Source organism: Labrus mixtus, chromosome 22 (assembly GCF_963584025.1).
Source record: "Labrus mixtus chromosome 22, fLabMix1.1, whole genome shotgun sequence".
NCBI lineage: Eukaryota > Metazoa > Chordata > Actinopteri > Labriformes > Labridae > Labrus > Labrus mixtus.
This window is the reverse complement of record NC_083633.1, coordinates 5,426,589-5,447,926: the sequence shown is the minus strand read 5'-3', so window position 1 is coordinate 5,447,926 and position 21,338 is coordinate 5,426,589. Positions and strand designations below refer to the sequence as shown.

Sequence of the window (21,338 nt, the reverse complement as noted above, 5' to 3'; positions counted from 1 at the left end):
TGTTCACAACTGACGAGTCCGTGGTAAAAAAGATCAAGGCTGATTGGGAAAGCAAATTACAAACCAACCTTTCTGAGGATTTCTGGGAAAAGGCGCTTGGGGCTGTTAATTCTTCTTCTAGCTGCGCTAGGCTGTCTCTTATCCAGTTTAAAGTGCTCCACAGACTTCATTACAGCAAATATAAACTCTCCAGAATATTTCCGGATACAATTGATGAAACTTGTGGTAGATGCTCTCAGGCTCCTTGCAACCTGACTCACATGTTTTGGTCCTGTTCTAAATTAGTTCATTATTGGCAATCCTTCTTTAAGTCCATCTCCGACATTTTAGGTATAAACATTAATCCATCCCCACATATAGCTATTTTCGGTAGGTCTCCTGACGATCTTGCCACCTCGACCACTCAGGACAATGTTATTGCTTTTGCCTCTTTAATTGCACGCAGGAAAATCCTTCTCTTATGGAAATCTTCACAACCTCCCTCCTTCAAAGCATGGCTGCACGATGTCTTATTTCTCCTTAAGTTGGAGAAAATTAAATTCTCTCTTAGAGGGTGCTCTGATAGGTTTTACACTGACGAGAAACTCTCACCTGACGAGGTATTGTAGTAGTACACCTTCGCCTGCCGATACTGATCCTGTCCTCTCGTGCCTGTCCAGCCGCCCCCCCTTTTTCTCCCCCTGAGTCAGGGCAAACCTGTGCGTAATTAAATACCACATTTTATGTTCTGACCATACTTCTTTCTGTGTGCGGGTTCTTCAGCCGCTTAGGTGATAGCCTGGATGTGAGCAGCTGTTGTCTTTCCTTTTATTGATCAAGTTGAGCAGTGTGTGTGAGTGATTTTGTCTCTTTTACAGGTTATACTGTTTTTCCTATTTACTTATGTTGTATGCACATAACGACTTTCATTCCTGTTAATGTTGTTTGTTCATTTTTTATTTATGTTTGTCTCGTCAATTTTCATTATTATTATTTATTTGTTTTTATTTGGTTATTGTATTTTTATTTTATTTTTTTCTGTGAGTTTTCCAATCTTGCACTTTTATTCTTGTCTTTAAACTAAGAGGTCTATTTGTTGGTCTGGGAGGGTTGTTTACATGGCGAAGTGATACTGGGTTTTTGAATGTTTCTGAGGAAAAAATAAAAATGTTGACTGCATCCCAATTGCACTGTATATTTTGAACTTGCTTTAATAAAAATATGTTGAAAAAAAAAATCTGTATTATATTGTAGAAAACCCTTCGAAAGATAGACTCTTCAACTGATGATTTTTATCTGCTTTATTGTAAAGCTCACTCATAATTCAAAACCACCGTAAGAGATTATTGTCCGGTGGGGGGCTGCAAAACTTTAACATTCACCTTTTACCGTAACTTTTTTGTTGTTTACCATCTCTTAATACATACATCACGTTTATTTCTCGAAGTTAAGTTAAACAACATTCAAAACCGGAAGTTGCTTCAAAATACCAAAAAGGAAGCAAGGTAACCTTAGCATGACATGTTCTAAAATACAAAATAAAAGCATGAGAAATGACCGTTTCTTGAGCAAGTCTCAGATTTATCTTACCTTAACTAGATTACTTACACATATTTATATCTAACTAGTATGCAAACAAACCAAAATAATGTCAAACCAAAAACTGAGTTACATATCAGTTATACATAGACTAGTTGTATAAAAAAATATCAGAGTTGGAATAGTGCAAAAACCCTACAGCTCTCCAGTCCACATGTTTATAGAAGTATACAAAGGAATGCATTCTTGTGTGAACATGTGTCTGATGAACACTTGAAGCGTTAATAAAAAGATTGGATCATAATTGTTTTACAGAAAACATTAGCAACCATCCGGGTTTCTCCAATCAGAGCTGGGCACCTGAAACACAGCACAAAGACAGACGCACAAACGAAACACCGAACACAAAGCAGACCAACATAATAACACTTATATACAATTATGACTCATAGTCATAACCGTTGACAATCTCCCAGATGAAGCTTGAGCACCCCCTGTCTGTGCAGCTGCATCAGGAGCTCAAACTCGTTGGGCATGGCGTGGGACCTTTTAGCTTTTCTGTCATCATAGTAGTGGTGCGTCAGGTCGTAGAGTCCATAGGGGTGATTATCGAAGGGCCAAAACCCATACAGATGCACATTTTCACAGACCTCCAAAGCTATGCTAGTCATAAGTAGCCCGGTGCTCATCAACGCTAATCTCAAGCCATGTACACGCCAGAAGGCAGACAGTCTGTGGAAGTACTTAGGGTTAAGGAAGACGGGCCTAATGGGGCTTCCAAAGTCCTCAACACTGTAGATGGCCCGCAGACATATAGCAGTGTTTCCACGAGAGAAGGGAAAGACTAGCAAGGAGTTGCCGTAAATATGCAGACTTTCCACAAACGGACGACGACGCTTCATCAGAGACTCATACCTGGAGACACAACAGCAGATATAAATCAACAAGACAAAAGAACTCTGTAATGACAGTGAAGTGAAATCCAGCCTCTTGCTCACTTCTCCTTGAGGATGCTTGGGTTCGCTGTCACAAGGTCCGTTTTGACACTGACATGCTTCTCATAACCATTTCCCAAAGGAGGAAGGTTGCACCTGAAGAAGCAAGAAAAAAAAGTCAGATCTTTTTTGTGGAATCTCAACATAAATGATTTTTGACACTGTGAGTTGACATTGTCACCACAATGGACACCTTTCTCACCTCATGACAAACTGAGCTGAATCAATTCTCTCTCCACAGCTGCTGTCAGTCAGGATTCCTCCGTTCCCAACAACAGAACACGTGTCCCATGTTTTATTTGAGAAAGGATGCTCCTGGAATTGTAATCAATGGTTATGTATTACCACATAATGATAATTATACCGATGATATAATACAGTAGATCAAATTTACTGCTGGATCTCATTTGCAAATGTTTCCCTCTTGGAAATGCCCTGCAGCAGACACCCCTAAAAGAGGTTGCCAGCTGAAATATGAGTGCCCCTGGAAGTCTTCAGGTTTTAATTTCCAACATCTACGTGGGCTTCACACTTGTTTTTAATGGATAAATTCAGCAGTATATCACTTTGTTGTGAAGTATACTGGCAGCTTTAAACTTGCTGATGACACAGTTGTTAATTTGTGTACATACATGCTGTAAGCGGTTGGGGGAACATTTCCTGAGATTTGGATTGAAAAGAGTTCCTCACTACCAATTTATTTGTGGAAAGAGTTGAGTCGAAGAGAGTAAGAAAGCTTAAGTTAAGAGCTGCTAAGTGTCACTTCCTCCAGCTGCAGCATAGTTAGCCACGTGGCTAGCTGGCTATGCCCAATGTCTGGCTCAAAGGACAGGGATTGTATTAGCAAAGGAGCTCTGTGAACCCTCCAGCTAGCTCGAGGCATCCCGAGTCTACCAACATATTACTTGTGTAAATACACATGTTAAGTGTATGCTAAGTTGTTTTTTGCATTTATTTAATGTTTCGTTTAATTAATGTGTAATCTTTTAGTCAGACATTACAGGAACAATCACAATGCCAAACAAGTAGCAGATATTGTGGATGTGTTGGTTATATTCATGAGTGCCAAACAAAATACCTTTGTAAAGGTGTTAAAAACCTCCTGAGACACCTGGAAGCTGCTCTTTCCCCAATCATAAACGAACTCTGGATCCACTACAGCGTTGGCCTGGTTAAGGATGGCTTTGTCAAAACCACTGCAGCTGTTGCTCAGCTGAGATCTGGGGAACCACAAGGACTTTGTTAAACCATGTACAAGTGACTCTGATGTTTTGATGCTCCCTCAAATGTTTGTTTAGTTTTTTGTTTTTTTTAAAGAGCAAATAAACATTAAGGGCAGTCATGTGTGTTTCAGGCAAAGTCCTCTCTGTTTTATCAACACACACATGATTTTAATGTGTGTTATATTTAGACCAAGTGTTAAACATTTACAGAGAAGTTCCTCAACTTCACTCCACATGTATTTCCACTTCTCTTTCCCACTTCTTCAGCTGTTCTTCTTTCTATCCATCTGAAGAGGAAACTATTCTGATCCTGCACAGATTCTGATTTTGTTCAAACATTCAATGTTTACAGTTTAAGGTCATGAATCACATTCATTTTTCGAGGACAGACTTAATATGTGACAATCAGACGAGGGCACTCTGACTCATCTTTTCTGAGCTTGTCCTCGAGTAAAACATGCAAAGAGTAAAGTCTTTTTTTAGCCATTCAAATTATTGGGTTGTATCTTAACCTTGATTGTGTGATTGATATTTCTGTCTTCTCTTATCTCTTTACTTACCCAGCTAGTAAAGTTACATGGAAAAGGCCCAAAGAGGGATTTTAGAAGACTGTACATCTCCCCCTCCCCTCTTTCTTATAAAAAGTGACTAACTCTTATTCTGTGGAGGAACCTTTGATGATCCCTATTTGACCCATCGTGTATATTGTGGGCTCCTATCACAATGTAAATGGACTAAGCTGTAACCAAGTTGTGTTTGTTGATCTGCACAGGCAGACTCATGTTTTCTGAGGGGCATGGATAAAAATAACTATATTTTCTTTGTTTTTTTTTTTAAGTCACCAGCTGCATGCTGTTGTGCACCAAAACCCAAAAGTTGTGTTGCATTTTTTTGGAACAGGCCCAAACACTGGTAATAGTTCTATAATGTGATTCATGTTTCATTCTGTTTAACCTTTTAATCACACTTGGCCATCTTATTAGGCACTATGTTGGGTTTTATTACCCTTTTGACCTCCTTTACCACCCAGCGTCATGGAACTTAAAAGTACGTAATTCTTACCTTCTTTTATTTTTTCCCCTTAAAGTTCAAAACCAAGACGACCTTTTTGTTTTACCTGAACTTTTTAAAATTGTCCTCCTGCTTCTTCCAGGCTTGGGAGTAATTCTGCATTACTTTTATGATCGTATTACTGTGAAAAAACAAAAACATTCAAACTAAGATACACATACACAACCAGGTGAGTAATCCCTTCATCTGATGGCAGTCATGAAGCAGTGACGGTGTTTGCACACTCACTTGCATTCTTTGCAGAGGTCAAAGGTCTTGGAGGCTCTTTTCCTCTGAGGGGCTGGTAAGTGCTGGTCCACATCACTGTGGAACAAACAAAAGAAAAAGAAGGACAGATGTGTTGATTCAGAAGCAAGGCACACATAGATAATGTAAACGTGTGTAACACCACATTCTGGACCCTGCATATAGACTATGAACCACTCCCCACATTTACAGTTATGAATAGTTACTTTGTGGACAGACCCTCCTCAAAAAGACAGCCAACACAAAGAAAATCACCCCTAAATCCAAAAGCTCACATAGGCCAACCTGTTAGCTTTATAATTAGTTTTCATCACTTGAGAACAAAAACTCCCATTTTGAGTGTGCTGTGTTCTTTGTTCAAAACATACAGAAGACATAATGAATCAACATTTAACAAGTGAAAGATTTGATGCCATTCTGTAGAAATTTCAAACTCCAACTAACGCTAAAGCCAATGGAGTAAACATCATGAATTCAGTGTTCAGTAGCTGTCAACTTCATACACCATGAATGAACAACCAGTCTACAAACTCTTGAGCAGAGATTTTTGCTACGTAGCTACATGTCATCTGCAAAAATCTGTGGTCTGCGGTGTTACTTTTACAGCTATCATCATCTTCTGTTCCTGTTTTCAACTTCCTAAGAAACTGTTTTGGTCAGTGGCGATTCTAAAGTCTGTTGGGGCCCTCCAACCAGAGTTCATCACCATCATGTCTGCCAGCCGATGCTTACTCCTCTTCCTTTCTCTCCTATAGACGGCTAATTCTTCTTCATTTTTCTTCAGTGACTTTCATTGATACACCTTGGTTTTCTCAGCAATAGAGTGAGTGCTTTCAGATGGGGCACCCAAAGGGAGGTTTCCTACTGTCATTGCAAAATTTGCACATTTTGAGCCACTGCTTTGGTTGAAGTTTGTGAGCCCTCTGGGGCCCCCTACTGGTCTGGGGTCCCGAGCAGTTGCCTGCCTTGCCTGTTGACAAGCAGTGCCTCTGGTTTTGGTCGACTGACTACAAAATCCACGGCCATATGAACGATTGTGATTGATTGCTAAATACCCTGTAATGTAATTGGGGAAATTGCAGCTGTTAAGCTCCTCTTGCATCACGTCCAATGAGTGGCATTACCATGGCATCATTGTAACACAGAAAAATAAAGTGTATGGGCTATTCTGTAGCTGTGCAAAGTTTTTGTTTTTGCAATGTAGGCCTACTTGATCAAGTGATATTTCAGCAGCTTCATTTGACAATCTTCTTTCCTCTTACCTCCACTGTTTAAGAACACAGACACACATGGTGCCTAATAAGATATCCTATATGCATATGAATGAAGCCGAGAAAAAGAAAAGATTAACACGTCGACAAAGGCTACGTGCATATAAGCAGTATGAACGGCTAAAGGGTGCCGAAAGAAGTAAAACAACATATCTGTGATGTGGTTTGGCAGTCTATGTGTGTGAGAGTGTGCACGTAGCAAAGGTAAATGTAATTTTCAGACTTACCTTTCCAGTAAGTACCACATCAGCAGGCTCGACAAACACAGGAGAGTCATCACAGGAGAGAAGAGTGACTTGAGCTGGATGAAAATGAGTAACAATAAAACTCATGTATCAGCATTCCGTACATGATCTGCACATACAACAAAGAAAAGTCTACCTGAAACACTTCTGTATTTCTTGTCCACATGCTTTATTATAATAATAGCGTTTATATAAATGCTTTCCTGTACTTTATTCTTCTTCTGTAACTCTGCCAAACTAATGTTAACCAAGAAACAACTTCAAGTGCTCAGAAAGTAAGTAAAGCTGAAGTGCCAAAATCGCAGTTCCTCGAGTGGCCACGTGGAGCTGGTTCCAAAAGCAAGTAAATCCCTGTTTTGATCCCGATGGCTGATTTTTCAAGTTGTGACAACTGGAAGGATACTTCATTTTCAATAACTTACTCATTATTTTTCATTTTTCAATACCAATTTAAATCCTGCTTAATTTGGATTTTGGTGTCTTAAAGCTCCTGTGGGAAGTTTTTAAACTTTTGATCTAACTGACCAAAATACATATTGATGCCTCTTTTTGACCTAAAAAAGCAAAAAAGACCATCAGCTAAAAGATGAACTATTTCTATATTGTAGATTGTTTTCATGCCTGTAATGCTGCCACAGGGTAGGAGTCAGATGAGACAATCGACAGCTTGTAAACAAACAGCTTGTTTTTTAGAAACATTTTCTCAGCATATATTTACAATAAGTGATACAATACTTATACAGTCATAGAATTTATCATCGCTTGAGCAGTGGGATTAAAGTCAAATACTTTAACCACACCACTATGGCTACTGTATCCATGATCTTGTTACTGGTTTGTTGTGTAACACGGTTTGTGTTTTGAATTCCCAGATAGTCCCACAAGTGCTCGATTGTAGACAATTGCAGCTTGTCATGTTTTAATGTTTGGGTTATAATGCTACATTTTAATTCTTAATGATGCATTATAATGTAAACCATTAAGGATAAAACATAAAACAAAGGGGTCTTAGCCCAGCAACCCCCCAACAGAAACTAACAAATAGGTGTGAAAAGTGGGGGGGTTGGGGGCTTCTGAATTCTCTATCCTCATTGGAGGAGGCCTGAGGTTAACCCACAGGCAGCTCCAGTCTTTAAAAGCAATCACCAGGCATTGCTTCCTTCTCTTCAAGTGTGGTCTGCCGACACCAGAGGATACCCTCTCCAACAAGATGGACTCCAGCATTCGAGACAAACCCTTTCCTCCTCTTGACTTACATAGGTTAAACTCCAGAGCTGAGGTTGCTCAGTATAGGTAGCTCTTCACATGCTGAATTCAAGCATCAGAGGATTCAGCTGACTACTTCCACGGCATATTTTTAGGAGTTTTGGGCGCAATCAGATGCTATCAGGTTCGAGCAAAAAGAAAAGTTTCTTTCCTTTGATTTTTCGTAAGACGTCATTGAACGCAACTGGACAGGAGCGCTGAAGGAAGCCCACTGATCCCTGAATCCACAAGGACACATAAAGAACTCGGCTCCTGCAACCAGAAGACCCTATAGAGCAGCGCTCTGGTCGAAGATCTGAATCCCGCTACCCTCCTCCTACATCTGCCACGAAGGAAAACTGCCTGAATCTGTTGATTCAACATTCAACAGAGTGACGATCTAACCAGCTTTGCAACGATCACCAGGAGTTACCCCAAGTAAGAGCTTTGGTCTGGGCATAAATAGTTTCAGAAATAGTTGTTTCTTTTATAACCACTGATAATTATGCATCATTGTTGACAAGACGTCACATCCTGTTTATTATCTGTTGTAAGCTGCTGCATTTGTTTTATTGTGATGAACCGCTGTGTTCGCCTATGTGTGTAACGCTATCCTAATTTACCTTCAGTCAACGGCTTTCACAATCAGAAAGACCAGTGTACCCGCCGTTGAATCAAAGTCCGGCCACTGGCTTTCTGGTGTTTAAGTAAGAGTTACTGAACTCAGCTCAGAGAGCTCAAACTATTTCAAAAGATAACAACACAGCTTCCTTTGTTGTCCACCATTTTGTCACCATGTGACGAAGCCACATGGTGCATTGTCTCTCTCCACCATCTTGTTTTCTCTCTCTCTCTCTCTCTCTCTCTCTCTCTCTCTCTCTCTCTCTCTCTCATCTACACACACACACACACAAACACATTTACACCTCATTCACAAGGTTTGCTTGATAATGTTTGTTTGCTTAGATTAGTTTGTAATAGTTATTTGTTTGATTAAGTTCATTGATTTTGGATTGATGTTGCTTTGTTTAAATAATGCTTTGTTATAATTTAAGAGAGCAGTTGTTTGTGATAACTGCTGTATTTGCATTGTGATATAAGCTGGGTGCGAAGGCTTTGTGTACGGATTTCAATTTATTAAATATAGTTATTAATTATTAATAATATTAGTAATTAAATAACTGATTTGAGACTGATTTGAGTGACATTTTGGTTATATTTACCTGAGTACAGGTTGGTGCCCCAAAACGAGATTAAACATAGTTTAATGATATTTTATTTATATTATTAATAATTAAGTATAATTATTAAAGAATATAACCAAAGTTGACTTGATACAACCCCAACACTGTCGTCTTTGCAGTGTGTTCTAGTGCAACTTTTTGGCCAAGACAAGAGGCGTCGCCCGCCGACGTCACAGGCAGACTTCATCGCCACCAGTTCTTGGCCGTCTGCTTGGTGTGTCAGGGCCTTAAGAGAATCAGTATCAGCTTTATTGGCCAGGTATGCTTAAACACACAAGGAATTTTACTTTGGTAAACTGTGCTCTCTTTGTACAAAGGTATAATATTAAATATCTTCAGCCAGTCAATTGCTACCGGCAGGGTGGGGGGTGGGTCTCCTGTTACTTCTCGCAGGCTTTTCCAGACTTCTGAAGGGTCGTTAGCTGAGAAGCTTTGTTTTAACTTCTCAGTGTAGCTCCTCTTAGCTACTCAGATCGCCTTCGTCAGTTTGTGTCTGGCCTGCTTGAACAGGTCCCGGTCCACACTCCTGTAGGCCTCCTCCTTGGTCTGACGCAGCTTCCTTAGATGAGGTGTAAACCAGGGCTTGTTGTTGTTGTATGTGCAGAAGGTCTTGGTCTACACACACATGTCTTCACAGAAGCTGATCTATGATGTCACAGTGTCAGTGAGTCCATTGAGATTTACTGATGCAGCTTCAAAAACACTCCAATCAGTGCAGTCAAAGCAGGCCTGTAACTCCTGTTTTGACTCCTCTGTCCATTTCCTTACAGTCCTTACTACAGGCTTAGCAGTTTTTAACTTCTGCCTGTAGGTCAGCATGAGGTGAATTAGGCAGTGATCAGAGAGTCCCAAAGCTGCACGGGGAACATAGTGATATGAGTCCTTTATTACTGTGTAGCAGTGGTCCAGTGTGTTAGGTCCTCTGGTGGGACACTTCATGTGCTGTCTGTACTTAGGAAGTTCGTGTTCGTGTTGAATTGCTGTTACTTGCAAACCTGATAAGAAGGTGAACCTGATGCTAAAGATGAAACTAATTTTCTCCCATGAACACTTGAACACTCATATAATTTTTATGACATTGATTGTCACTGAGTTGGCACCTGTCAATGCTTCGGGCCCGAATAATTTACAAGCTACAAAAAGAGTTGATTCTTACCTTCATGTTCCAGGTAAAAAGCTAGTCCTTTGATTATGGATCCAGTCAATGTTTCTCTCTTGCCTGCTTCTCTTTCACTGTCACTGTCGTCTTTCACTGTAAGATATCCCTGCAATGTCACCACACAGTAAAAAAAAAAAATCCACACTTCTGCCAAATTTCAAGATTTACCTGAGCAAGCAGACAGGAGGCTGAAATATGTCAGAACAGTCACTCAAACATCAAGTAAAACACAAAAATGTTCGATAAGAAGTCGTTGACACCACAAGACACCACGAACCTAAAATCAACTACCTTGACAAAAAAACAAGCCTTCACTTTACGTTTAAAGGTTTACCTTGTGATGAGCAGCTATTCCTGTTTGTCAAGAGTGCAGGGTTGATTGTCAATGTTGATATAGAGTGGATATTTTAAAGAATTTTATGATGGTATCTTTTTCTATGAATGTTTGTTGTGGCACTCAAAACCAGTGGCGGACTTAACCATTAGGCATAGGCAGGCAATTGTAATGGGCCCCCAAACTGCAGGGGCTCTATAAAATGCCCTAAAAAAGTCAAGTTTAAGAATTATTATTATTATTATTATTATTATTAATAATTTATTATTATTTAACTTTGTGTTAAGTTATGTTTTTCTAAAAAATGTAATCAGAAGAATGGCTAATTAATCTATAACTCATGTCTCACGGCCCCTTTCCCCTCCAGCCGCACTACATGGACTTTTCCATGATGCACATCAGGGTGTTTGATGCACAGTACTGCCCCAAAGTCCTGTAACATCAAAAACACAAGCTTACAGATTCCTACAAGTGAAGATGGTGAAATAAAGAAACACACAGAGACAAAGGAGATGAAGAGAGAGGCAGAAAGAGGAGATAAAGAGAAATTAAATACATTTTTAAGCGGCCGCACGCTGGCTCACTTCAGCTGTATGAGCCCGAGATAGAAACGGTCTTTCTTGTGATTACTAGTGGCGGATTTAGTCATTTGGGGGCCCTCCTGCATTTGTAGGGCTGATGTAGTGGTTCTCAACTGATGGGTCGGGACCCTAAAGTGGGTCGAGGAGCCTTTTTCAGAGGGTACTGAATGCGTACTGAAAACAAAAGGTCTAAAAGGCTGTGAATTTGAAGCATGTTTGTGTTGTTCTGTTCCTTTGATCAGTCACATTTTTGTACCTTCTGAAGTCCAAACTTGCACACTTTTCTATTGAATAAATCTGATTGGTTGAAAATATTAGAAATTTGGGTAGGCCTACTGATTTTTCATGAAGAGGTTGGTAGTGGGTCCTGAAGTTAGACCAGTTGAGAACCACTGGTGTAATGTTCTGTTCTAGCAGGTTGCAGGAGGTTGATTGTGATCATCCTGTGTTTTATCTTAGTGAATGGATAACACACAAGAAAATACAATTATGGAGACACAAAAGTAATACACATAGGGCCTACTAGTCAGAAATATTTACCCTTTCTCTGCCTCATCCAGGAATTTCTCTCTGTCTCTGTGTTTCTCTTCTTCCTCTCTATCTCTGTGTTTCTCTTCTTCCTCTCTGTCTCTGTGTTTCTCTTCTTCCTCTCTGTCTGTGTGTTTCTCTTCTTCCTCTCTGTCTGTGTGTTTCTCTTCTTCCTCTCTGTCTCTGTGTTTCTCTTCTTCCTCTCTGTCTCTGTGTTTCTCTTCTTCCTCTCTGTCTGTGTATTTCTCTTCTTCCTCTCTGTCTGTGTGTTTCTCTTCTTCCTCTCTGTCTCTGTGTTTCTCTTCTTCCTCTCTGTCTCTGTGTTTCTCTTCTTCCTCTCTGTCTGTGTCATCACTAAAATAATCTTAATATAACCAACTGTAATTTTCACATTTTCTAGCATTTCTTTGTTTTTATAAAATAAATTACTTAAAGCTCCTCGTCCTCTCCACTGTTTAAGAACACAGACACACGTAGGTCCTAATAAGATATCCTATACGCATATGAATGAAGCCGAGAAAATGAAAAGATTAACACGTCTACAAAGGCTACGTGCATTTTAGCAGTATGAACGGCTAAAGGGTGCAGGAAGAAGTAAAACAACATATCTGTGATGTGGTTTGGCAGTCTGTGTGTGAGAGTGTGCACGTAGCCAAGGTAAATGTCATTTTCACACTTACCTGTCCAGTAAGTACCACATCAGCAGGCTCGACAAACACAGGAGAGTCATCACAGGAGAGAAGAGTGACTTGAGCTGGATGAAAATGATTAACAATAAAACTCGTGTATTAGCATTCCATACATGATCTGCACATACAACAAAGAAAAGTCTACCTGAAACACTTCTGTATTTCTTGTCCACATGCTTTATTAGAATAATAGCATTTATATAAATGCTTTCCTGTACTTTATTCTTCTTCTGTAACTCTGCCAAACTAATGTTAACCAAGAAACAACTTCAAGTGCTCAGAAAGTAAGTAAAGCTGAAGTGCCAAAATCGCAGTTCCTCGAGTGGCCACGTGGAGCTGGTTCCAAAAGCAAGTAAATCCCAGTTTTGATCCCGCTGGCTGATTTCTCAAGTTGTGACAACTGGAAGGATACTTCATTTTCAATAACTTCCTCATTATTTTTCATTTTTCAATACCAATTTAAATCCTGCTTAGTTTGGACTTTGGTGTCTTAAAGCTCCTGTGAGAAGTTTTTAAACTTTTGATCAAATTGAACAAAATACATATTGATGCCTCTTTTTGACCTACAAAAGCAAAATAGACCATCAGCTAAAAGATTAACTATTTCTATATTGTAGATTGTTTTTTATGCCTGTAATGCTGCCACAGGGTAGGAGTCAGATGAGACAATCGACAGCTTGTAAACAAACAGCTTGTTTTTTAGAAACATTTTCTAAGAATATATTTACAATAAGTGATACAATACTTATACAGTCTTAGAATTTATCATCGCTTGAGCAGTGGGATTAAAGTCAAATACTTTAACCACACCACTATGGCTACTGTATCCATGATCTTGTTACTGGTTTGTTGTGTAACACGGTTTGTGTTTTGAATTCCCAGATAGTCCCACAAGTGCTCGATTGTAGACGGTTGCAGCTTGTCATGTTTTAATGTTTGGGTTATAATGCTACATTTTAATTCACAATGATGCATTATAATGTAAACCATTAAGGATAAAACATCCAGTTTTTATAGTATCAACTATCATTTCATATCATATATCATATGAAGGCTAATTGCTGTTACTTGCAAACCACATTATGAGGAACCACAAGCGTTTGTTTCTAGAGACTGCTGAGATGAAAGTGAACCTGATGCTAAAGATGAAACTTTTCTCCCATGAACACTTGTTGAACAATTGTTCTGCTCATTAAGTGAGCCATACCAGGTTCTTGTGTTTGAAGTGTAACTGGTATTTTTCCTGTTGGTTTCATGTCAAGCTTACTCCTTTTGGTTTCTCTAATTCTAGTTCACGATTATGTTTCAATTGGAAACAGCACTATACACATCCCTTACAAGCTAGAAGCTCCTTTCCAACTATAGCTAACTTTTAAGAAATCCCTAAAAACTCACCTCTTCAACATCACCAACCACTGACCAACTCTGTTCTCATCCTCCTTCTCTTATATCATCTTTATTGTTTTCACTGTTTTGTTTTGTTGTTATTCTTTGTTAAGTGTCTTTGAGTACTTAGAAAAGCGTTATTAAAGTCTAATACATTATTATTACTTTCTTACTTTCGTCTCAGTAGGCCTACTAACTTACAGTAAAACGTTTACTGTCTTTAAAGGCACACAGGACATGAGAAAAAAAGTTATCCATTGAAAGTTTCTTGTCACCTGTCACAGATTTTTCAAAATAAAATATTAAATATCACTAAAATATTAGTGTCTTAATGCAATGTGAGTAGTCTGTGCCTTTAATTATCTCAAACACTATACAGTAAAATATGTTAAAGATTCTCAGGGCCACATCCAGGGACATGAGGAACAAGAACCAATTGAAAGTTTCTTGTCACCTATCACAGATTTTTTAAAATAAAAGATCAAAAATGACAAAAAAATATCAAAGCGGCTTAATGCAATTTAAGCAGACTTTGCCTTTAATTTTTAACAAACTATACAGTAAAATATGCTGAAAATTCTCAGGACTAGAGACATGGAGACGAGGAACAACAATTGTCTTGTCTTAACTTTGTGTTTTTTTTTCTGTCAGCCGTTATTATTGATGGTGTCTTTTGCTGAAATACGCGGCTGCATTCATTCTTTTTGGGTGCTCCAAGCACCTGTACTGTAAACCCCGGTATAGACACGTATCATCTTTCAAGCGGCGGCTGACTTGACCTGGGTTTTACAAAGTTGTTAAAGTTATAATGTATTTGGGCTAAAAGGTAAAAACTGGGATGTGATGAATGTTATAGATTTTAATATAAAGAGGAATTTATTGAGACATAAAATGTAAGAGTAAGATTAAAATTGAAACATATTCAGGGACCAGTCCAGGATGGACAAATTTAGTGCTGCAGTCAGATACTGCCCTCTAGAGGATTCACTTAGTCAATGCATCAGGTGCTTTTCTCTGAAAGGCTTAGTGGAGAAAAATCAACTGAAAGGCAACATAACGGTCACACAGTCAATATATGTGTTTGTGTGTATGTATATGGCTAAATTTATAATGGGATAATAACACACTTCAAGTTTTTTCTGAAGTTATAACTCATGTTGCTGCCTTATAACTCTTTTTTTTTTTAAAGTGTAGCATATTGTATTCATTTTTCACTTATCCAGCAGGTTTTTTTGAGTAATCTTCAGCTGAATGTGGAGTGAATAGGAGGCCAATGCAGGGAGGCCAGGATTGGTTTTATGTGGTCCATGAATGTTTTGCTTCCTGTTGGTAACAGTCTCAGTATTAATGTGTCTGTGTGTAGAAGTCACATCAGGCCATCGTCTGTAGGCCGACAGCTGCCTGTGGAGCCTCTCAGCAGGTGAAGTTAGTCCTACATTTGGCGGCTCTAAGTTTGTCCCTTTGCTCCTCCCCTCTGCTTTTGATTGGATTAGAGTCTGGCTGTGATGCACCTGAGCTGCATCACCTTCTTCTTTGGATTGACTGTGAAATAGTCTGCAAGTACTGCCAAGTACTCATGAGGCTGTTTTCAGGGTTTTAGTTATACTGTTTTCATGCACTGAGAGTGGAAATAACCCAAGAGTTAGACTGCGGTCAAGCCAGTGCTCACGTATTCTGATCTTTATGGTAAATGCTCCGGACTCCAGAGCGAGCAGGATTAACAGACAGAGCGAGCGATGACGTGAAGTGCTAAATGCCTAGGTCTTACCATAAAACTGGCTATGAGATACACGTGTATGAAACGGCTTCCTTTTTTCAAAATAAGGTGTTCACAATTTAAAAAAAAACAAATCAGTTTTCTTGGAGAAAACAATAATTATATATATGTTTTCTTCCATAAGTACACCATGATTCTGAAATGGTTGGACTTAGAACTTCTTAGACTACATGCACAGGTACTATGAAGTACTTTTACTGTGTACTTTTTGAGACATCCACTGTCAAAGTTCTTTATAAATCACTATAATGAGTATTTTTTTCTGAATTTGATATCTTGTAAAAACAGGTCTGTCCGGCAGCCTTCCCCACCATCTGATCCAGCTCACCACCAGGTGGTGATCAGTTGATAGCTCTGCTCCTCTCTTTACCCGAGTGTCCAAAACATGCGGCCGCAGATCTGACGAAACAACTACAAAGTCGATCATCGATCTTTGGCTTATGAACGAACTTATGAACATCCCTATACATGGTGTTTGTTATAGTCAATCCATGACTAGCACAGAAGTCCAACAACAAAACACCAGTCGGGTTCAGATCGGGCAGGCCGTTCCTCCCAATCACTTTTCTTTTGCAATGAAATATGCAAATACTTATGTTTTTGCCTACACTTATCCCTGCGATATGATTGGCTGTTAGTTGTCTTCTTCTTGATCTTTAAAATGTTTAGTTGCAACTTCAGTTTAAGGCTCCCCTTTCCTAGCTTTTGGCTGGTGTAATTACAGGTTTTTACTTTTACTGAACATTTGTTATTTTTCCATTACATCACGATAATTAGTCTAGTCTAGCTGCTGTTTCTTGAGCATCCGTACTATCTGTACAAAAGTTTGCCAAAGCCACAGCAAACATTTGTATTGTTAGCAGCTGGGAGCCACGAGCATTGCCGTACTGTATTTGTCCTAAGAAAAGTCATTTTTTCAAGTCTCAAACTTAGCTGCCCGTCTCGGCTACAACAGACATCTCTGACATCATAACAGCTGGTCCTCTTTGTGATATGTTGTAATGAAAGACACCAGCTCATATCGACAAGGGGAACTAGTTAAATATGATGAGGTCAAAGGCCACTTATTAGCCTACTTGCTAGCAGGGTTGTAACCAGAATCACCCTTGGTGTAAAAACTGTGAACGAGTCTTCAAAGTCCAACATATTTGATTAGATTTTTTTTATTTCAAACATGTAACAAAAGACAAAAGGTGAACAGAAAATAAATCATAGGCTAACTAAAAACAGTGGAAAGTATAATACTGGAAAAAAATGTCGGACACTGTGCTATTTAATGAACAAACATAATATCAAGGAAATTATCACATCGACTAAAATATTAGCTCTAAGGCTTTGGATGTAGCCCAGATAGACTTTGTATAAATGTTTATACTGTCACTGACTAACAAACACAAACATAAACCTCTCCCATCCGTTAACAAAACAATGCGGTCATTGTCATTGTCTGCAGTCAGCCTGAAAAGTCAGAGAAAGTAGTTTACTTTATGTTCATGTCTTATTTACATACCCATCTTAACGAGTGACGTGAAGAGACAGATGGATCTCTTCTCAAAACCTGAGAACATTTACATTAATACCTGTGTCAATGTGAAAATAGTTTCCTCCTGATTAATTTGTTTCCCTTTATGTAAAATGTTAACTGAGGAAGCAACGGTCAGCTTTGAGCAGGAGCTGTATCTGGTATAGATATCCTGTATCCACGGGTCGGCAAGTAAGTTTGGCCTCTGGTCACATTTTTTCTAAGCAACTAGATAACAAAAGAGCAGGTAAAAGACCTTACTCTTTGATATACTATCATTCTTATGTTTTGGCCATTTATGCTTTAACCAACCGGAGGCTTATTATAACATTTTTTTGACTTGTGAATGCCCCTCCTGACTTACTCGTAGCATTATTATTGTTTAACTGCCCAAAAGCACGCACACACACACACACATTTTTTAGTTTTATTGTAGAGGTAGATACAAATTATTCTCCGAAAAAATCTTTATTATTTTGAATCAAGGTGCATGAAGGAGGATGGAAGATAAAAAGTAAGCTGCAATGACACCTTATGTACACAAGTTGGTGCTGTGTAGTTCCACAGCGTGGGGGATAGAGGTGAGATCTGCTGCTTGGTCTGTTGTTTACAAAATGAAAACTCTGCACAAGCTTTCGTTTATGTGAGAAACTAGTTTTTAAATGTCTGAGCAGAGAAAATGTGTTATTTCTGACCGAGTACTTTGAGAAACCAGATAATGATTTTTATCGTAGCTTCCTTTAGATAGATAGATAGATAGGCAAAATGAAAACTCTGCGCAAGCTTTAGTTTTTATGAGAATTAATTTAAGATTAATAAAATAGAAATAATTCACATTAGCCTATTCACACCTATGCTAAGCTACAAGTGCCCAACCGACCAACAATAGGACTCCTTTCACATGCTGGTGAGTTTTTAAAAAATCGGAGAGTGCTGTGACTCTGATTTAGTGGTACTATACGACTTTTAATTTGGTAGTACTGCTCATCCTCATACTTGAGCCTGATCCCAGTCAAGCTTTTCTCAAGATATGACACAGCAGCACACGCTTTCCATAGGATGTCACTTCAACAAGGAGCATGTTGACAATCCAGGGAGTTTATGCTCATTCCTGACATTAAACCAGACAAATCTCACAGGTGTGAGCCTCATGAAACATGATCCTGACTTAATTCTAAAACCCCAAACACAACTCTTTTTGAATGAAGACACAACAGACAAACTTCAGCCATTGAACCAAGACATTTAAACAAGAATCAATTCAGTTTGGATTGAAAACTAAAGGTAACAAGAATAAAACCTTTAAAAACTCTTAATCATTGTAATCATCTCGTCTTCAAGCCTCTGTGTCTCGGTCACATTGAGCAACAACTTCTGAACAGATTTATTCAGTGTGATGTTGTTTCCCATGTTCTTTCACATCTCAGAGACTTGAAACAAGCTGAGCTGGCAATATGAGACAGATTTTGTTCTTTTCAGTGTCTCTTACAGAAAACTATCAAACTGAGTGTGAGTGTCATGTTGTTCACTCTTTCTCTCTCTTACTGATCTCCATCTCATCAACATGTCACGACATCTCCTCTCCACACACACATCTCAGCTGATGACCGGGACAAGCACTCATCAGAACAGAGGACAAAGTGCTTTTGATTGATTCCCTCTCTCTCTCTCTCTCTCTCTCTCTCACACACACACACACACACACACACACACACACACACACTACAAATCCCATCAGGAAACTGCAGCCATTGAAACAACAAGGAGGAACAACAACACATCATGTGGATGGTTTTTGTGTCTCGGATTTCTTGAAGGTAATTATCATGTTGCCTGTGAATTAATTTACCGAGATTTCATGGATTGAATCAAACCATGGTTATAAGGAGTTATGGAAGACATTCTTCATACTTGTTGCTTAGAAGGTTGTAGTTGAAACTGTAGTGTATCTAGCTTTTCAATTATCTGCAAGCTTGTTTTACACAGTCACTTTAAGCAACTTTAATAGTCTGATAAAACTTAGTGCTAATCAGAAAGCAAACTATTCTGCGTTTATAAATGATGCTTATATTGTGTTGTTTTGTTTGTGTATTCTGTATTGATCCTTGGGTCCCTTAAAAGGGGCAAAACAATCTCCCATATCATGAAATGGCCTTAATTTATATCTATGGTACACAATACTGCCTTTTTGATTACTTTAATGACTTGAATTGCAATACAAAGTCTGTAAATGCATCTTTGGGTAACTTTATTTGTTAATTTAAGGACCTTAAAATTCCATCGTGGGGTGGATGAGCGGTAAAGGAGACAGTGACAGCGGAACGAGCACCACAAGGATCAGCTTCCTCGCCCTCCACAGCTTCCTGATCAGATCCATCCTGGCTGCGGCCTCTAGCCTCATGGGGGACCCGGAGCTCTGGGTCGGATCGGTCACTACTCAGCAGAACCGGTTGTGAAAGTCACAAACCGGCTGACGGGGAAAGTCTCTGAGAGCCAGCGAGCGCTGAGGGCTGGAGGAAGGTCTCCTTGGAGCGCGTAAAGTTCTGTTTCGGCTGTGCGCTTTAACGCACAGAAGGTGGACGGTGACCGGATCTGAGTGCGTCTCTTAGAGAGGTGAGTCAACTCGGCTGAATTTGCTTCTCAGAACCTGAGTTTAACTTCCCCCTCGTGTAACCTTCGTGCCATGCACTTCAGATGAAGCCCCTCTGCTCCTGCTCTTTGTGTGTCTGATGCTGTTCGGAGCATCAGGTAATTTATTAGCCTTGTTAGGTATGCTAATGAACCACGACTTTGCCCCACCCTCTGTGCTTGTGAGTCGGTTATGGGATATAACTGTGTGCCTGTCGTCGCCTGTGCACAGTGCACACCTGACTGGAGTGTACTGTGGTCAAGTGAGCCGTCATTTGCAAAAAGTAGTCCATGGGTCTACTTTTTTCTTTGTTGATGTTATGACCAGCCTAGGGGAAACCAGCTGTAACATAAAAGTGACCCTCTCCTTCCTCACTCCCAATGATTAAACACCAAACAACGAATTTGCAGTTCACAATGTGCTAATTATTTAGCAAAAGGGTGCGAAACACTTGGGGGTCTGAGACCCACTTGAAACACCCTGAAAGCCTCAACAGCAAAGTGTTGGGGGGTCTCTGGGAAAAAAGAATTCACCTCTAATTGACTTCATACTCTGCATTGGACCAGAGAGAGATAGAGAGATGTCCGCTGTTATGTCTTTGCAATGCAAAGCACAAAACTATAAACGATGTATTTTGTGGTTTTGTGCAGCTGAAAAAAAAAGATCATGTCTTCACTACATGATCATGTGTCAGAAATTAATCAAATTCTGTATTATCTAAGGTCCTAGCCCGTCGTCTGGAGGCTATTATGCCCACAGTAATCTCAGAAGATCAGACAGGATTCATAAAGGGGAGGCACTCTTTTTCTAATGTCAGAAGGCTTCTCGGGATCATTCACACCCCGTCCTCTTCTACTGAGCCTGAGGCTGTAATATCTCTCGACGCAGAGAAGGCCTTCGACAGGGTGGAGTGGGCATATCTCTTTTTCACTTTGCAACGGTTCAGTTTTAGTGCCAGCTTCATCTCCTGGATTAAGCTACTCTACTCCTCCCCCTACGCATCTGTGTGTACAAACACTCAGTGTTCAAGACCTTTTCCTCTTTTTCGCGGCACTAGGCAAGGCTGTCCGCTCTCTCCGCTGTTGTTTGCACTCGCCATTGAGCCGTTATCAGTTGCTTTAAAGTCGGTTGGAGGGTTCAAAGGGATCAAAAGGGGGGCGGGGGGGTTGAACATCGCGTCTCGCTTTATACTGACGATCTCCTCCTTTATGTGTGTGACCCCCTGACAAGTATTCCGCCTATCCTTTCGCTCCTGAACACTTTTGGCGTTATTTCTGGATATAAATTAAATATTTTGAAAAGTGAATGTCTTCCGATTAATCAACTGGCCGCAGAAATGTCACCGTCGTCCATACCATTTAAAATATCTAACACAGGGATAAAGTACCTAGGTGTGATGATCATGCATACCATTCGTACACTCCGTGAAAAAAATGTCACTGCTTTAACTGCTGCAGTCAAATCAGATCTACAGAGGTGGAATTGTTTGCCACTATCTCTGGCGGGAAGGGTACAGACTGTAAAAATGAACGTGCTACCCAGATATTTGTATTTATTTCAATGTCTCCCCATATTTCTACCTAAGTCCTATTTTAAATCTATTAACGACATTATTTCTTCTTTTATTTGGGCTGGTAAGCGTGCGAGAACGGGTAAAATTTTACTCCAGAGGAGC

At 39.6% G+C, this 21,338-nt stretch overlaps 2 protein-coding genes and 1 long non-coding RNA gene across 4 annotated transcripts in view; 1 reads left to right on the top strand and 2 right to left on the bottom strand.

Moving 5' to 3' along the window:
• Positions 1-1,796: 1,796 nt before the first annotated feature.
• On the bottom strand, positions 1,797-4,433 carry LOC132956772 (alpha-2,8-sialyltransferase 8E-like). Its single transcript, XM_061030400.1, has 5 exons — positions 4,409-4,433; positions 3,592-3,794; positions 2,716-2,828; positions 2,517-2,609; positions 1,797-2,433 (listed from the first exon to the last, which is right to left on the bottom strand). The coding sequence occupies exons 1-5, from the start codon at positions 4,431-4,433 to the stop codon at positions 1,971-1,973; spliced, it is 897 nt and encodes a 298-aa protein (XP_060886383.1). The 3' UTR covers positions 1,797-1,970.
• A 189-nt stretch (positions 4,434-4,622) lies between these two features.
• LOC132956683 (uncharacterized) lies at positions 4,623-6,627 on the bottom strand. Its single transcript, XR_009666071.1, has 3 exons — positions 6,552-6,627; positions 5,036-5,110; positions 4,623-4,928 (listed from the first exon to the last, which is right to left on the bottom strand). It is a non-coding gene; the product is annotated as an uncharacterized LOC132956683 (long non-coding RNA).
• Positions 6,628-19,299: 12,672 nt separating this feature from the next.
• The window catches only part of zgc:162331 (uncharacterized protein LOC793007 homolog), a 110,632-nt gene continuing 108,593 nt past the window's right edge, over positions 19,300-21,338 (top strand). For both annotated transcript variants that reach the window (XM_061029770.1, XM_061029769.1), the window contains exon 1: positions 19,300-19,647. The gene's annotated coding sequence lies outside the window, so the exon portion shown is untranslated. The remainder of the gene's footprint in view (positions 19,648-21,338) is intronic.

Bases quoted from the DNA above. Each gene is read 5' to 3' on its own strand.
- LOC132956772 (XM_061030400.1), bottom strand. From the start codon at position 4,433: ATGGGTCAAATAGGGATCATCAAAG. The intron at 2,829-3,591 runs GTATTTTGTTTG...TTACAATTCCAG, and splicing joins TTTTTAACACCTTTACAAAG to GAGCATCCTTTCTCAAATAA. The intron at 2,610-2,715 runs GTGAGAAAGGTG...TTGCTTCTTCAG, and splicing joins TCAGCTCAGTTTGTCATGAG to GTGCAACCTTCCTCCTTTGG.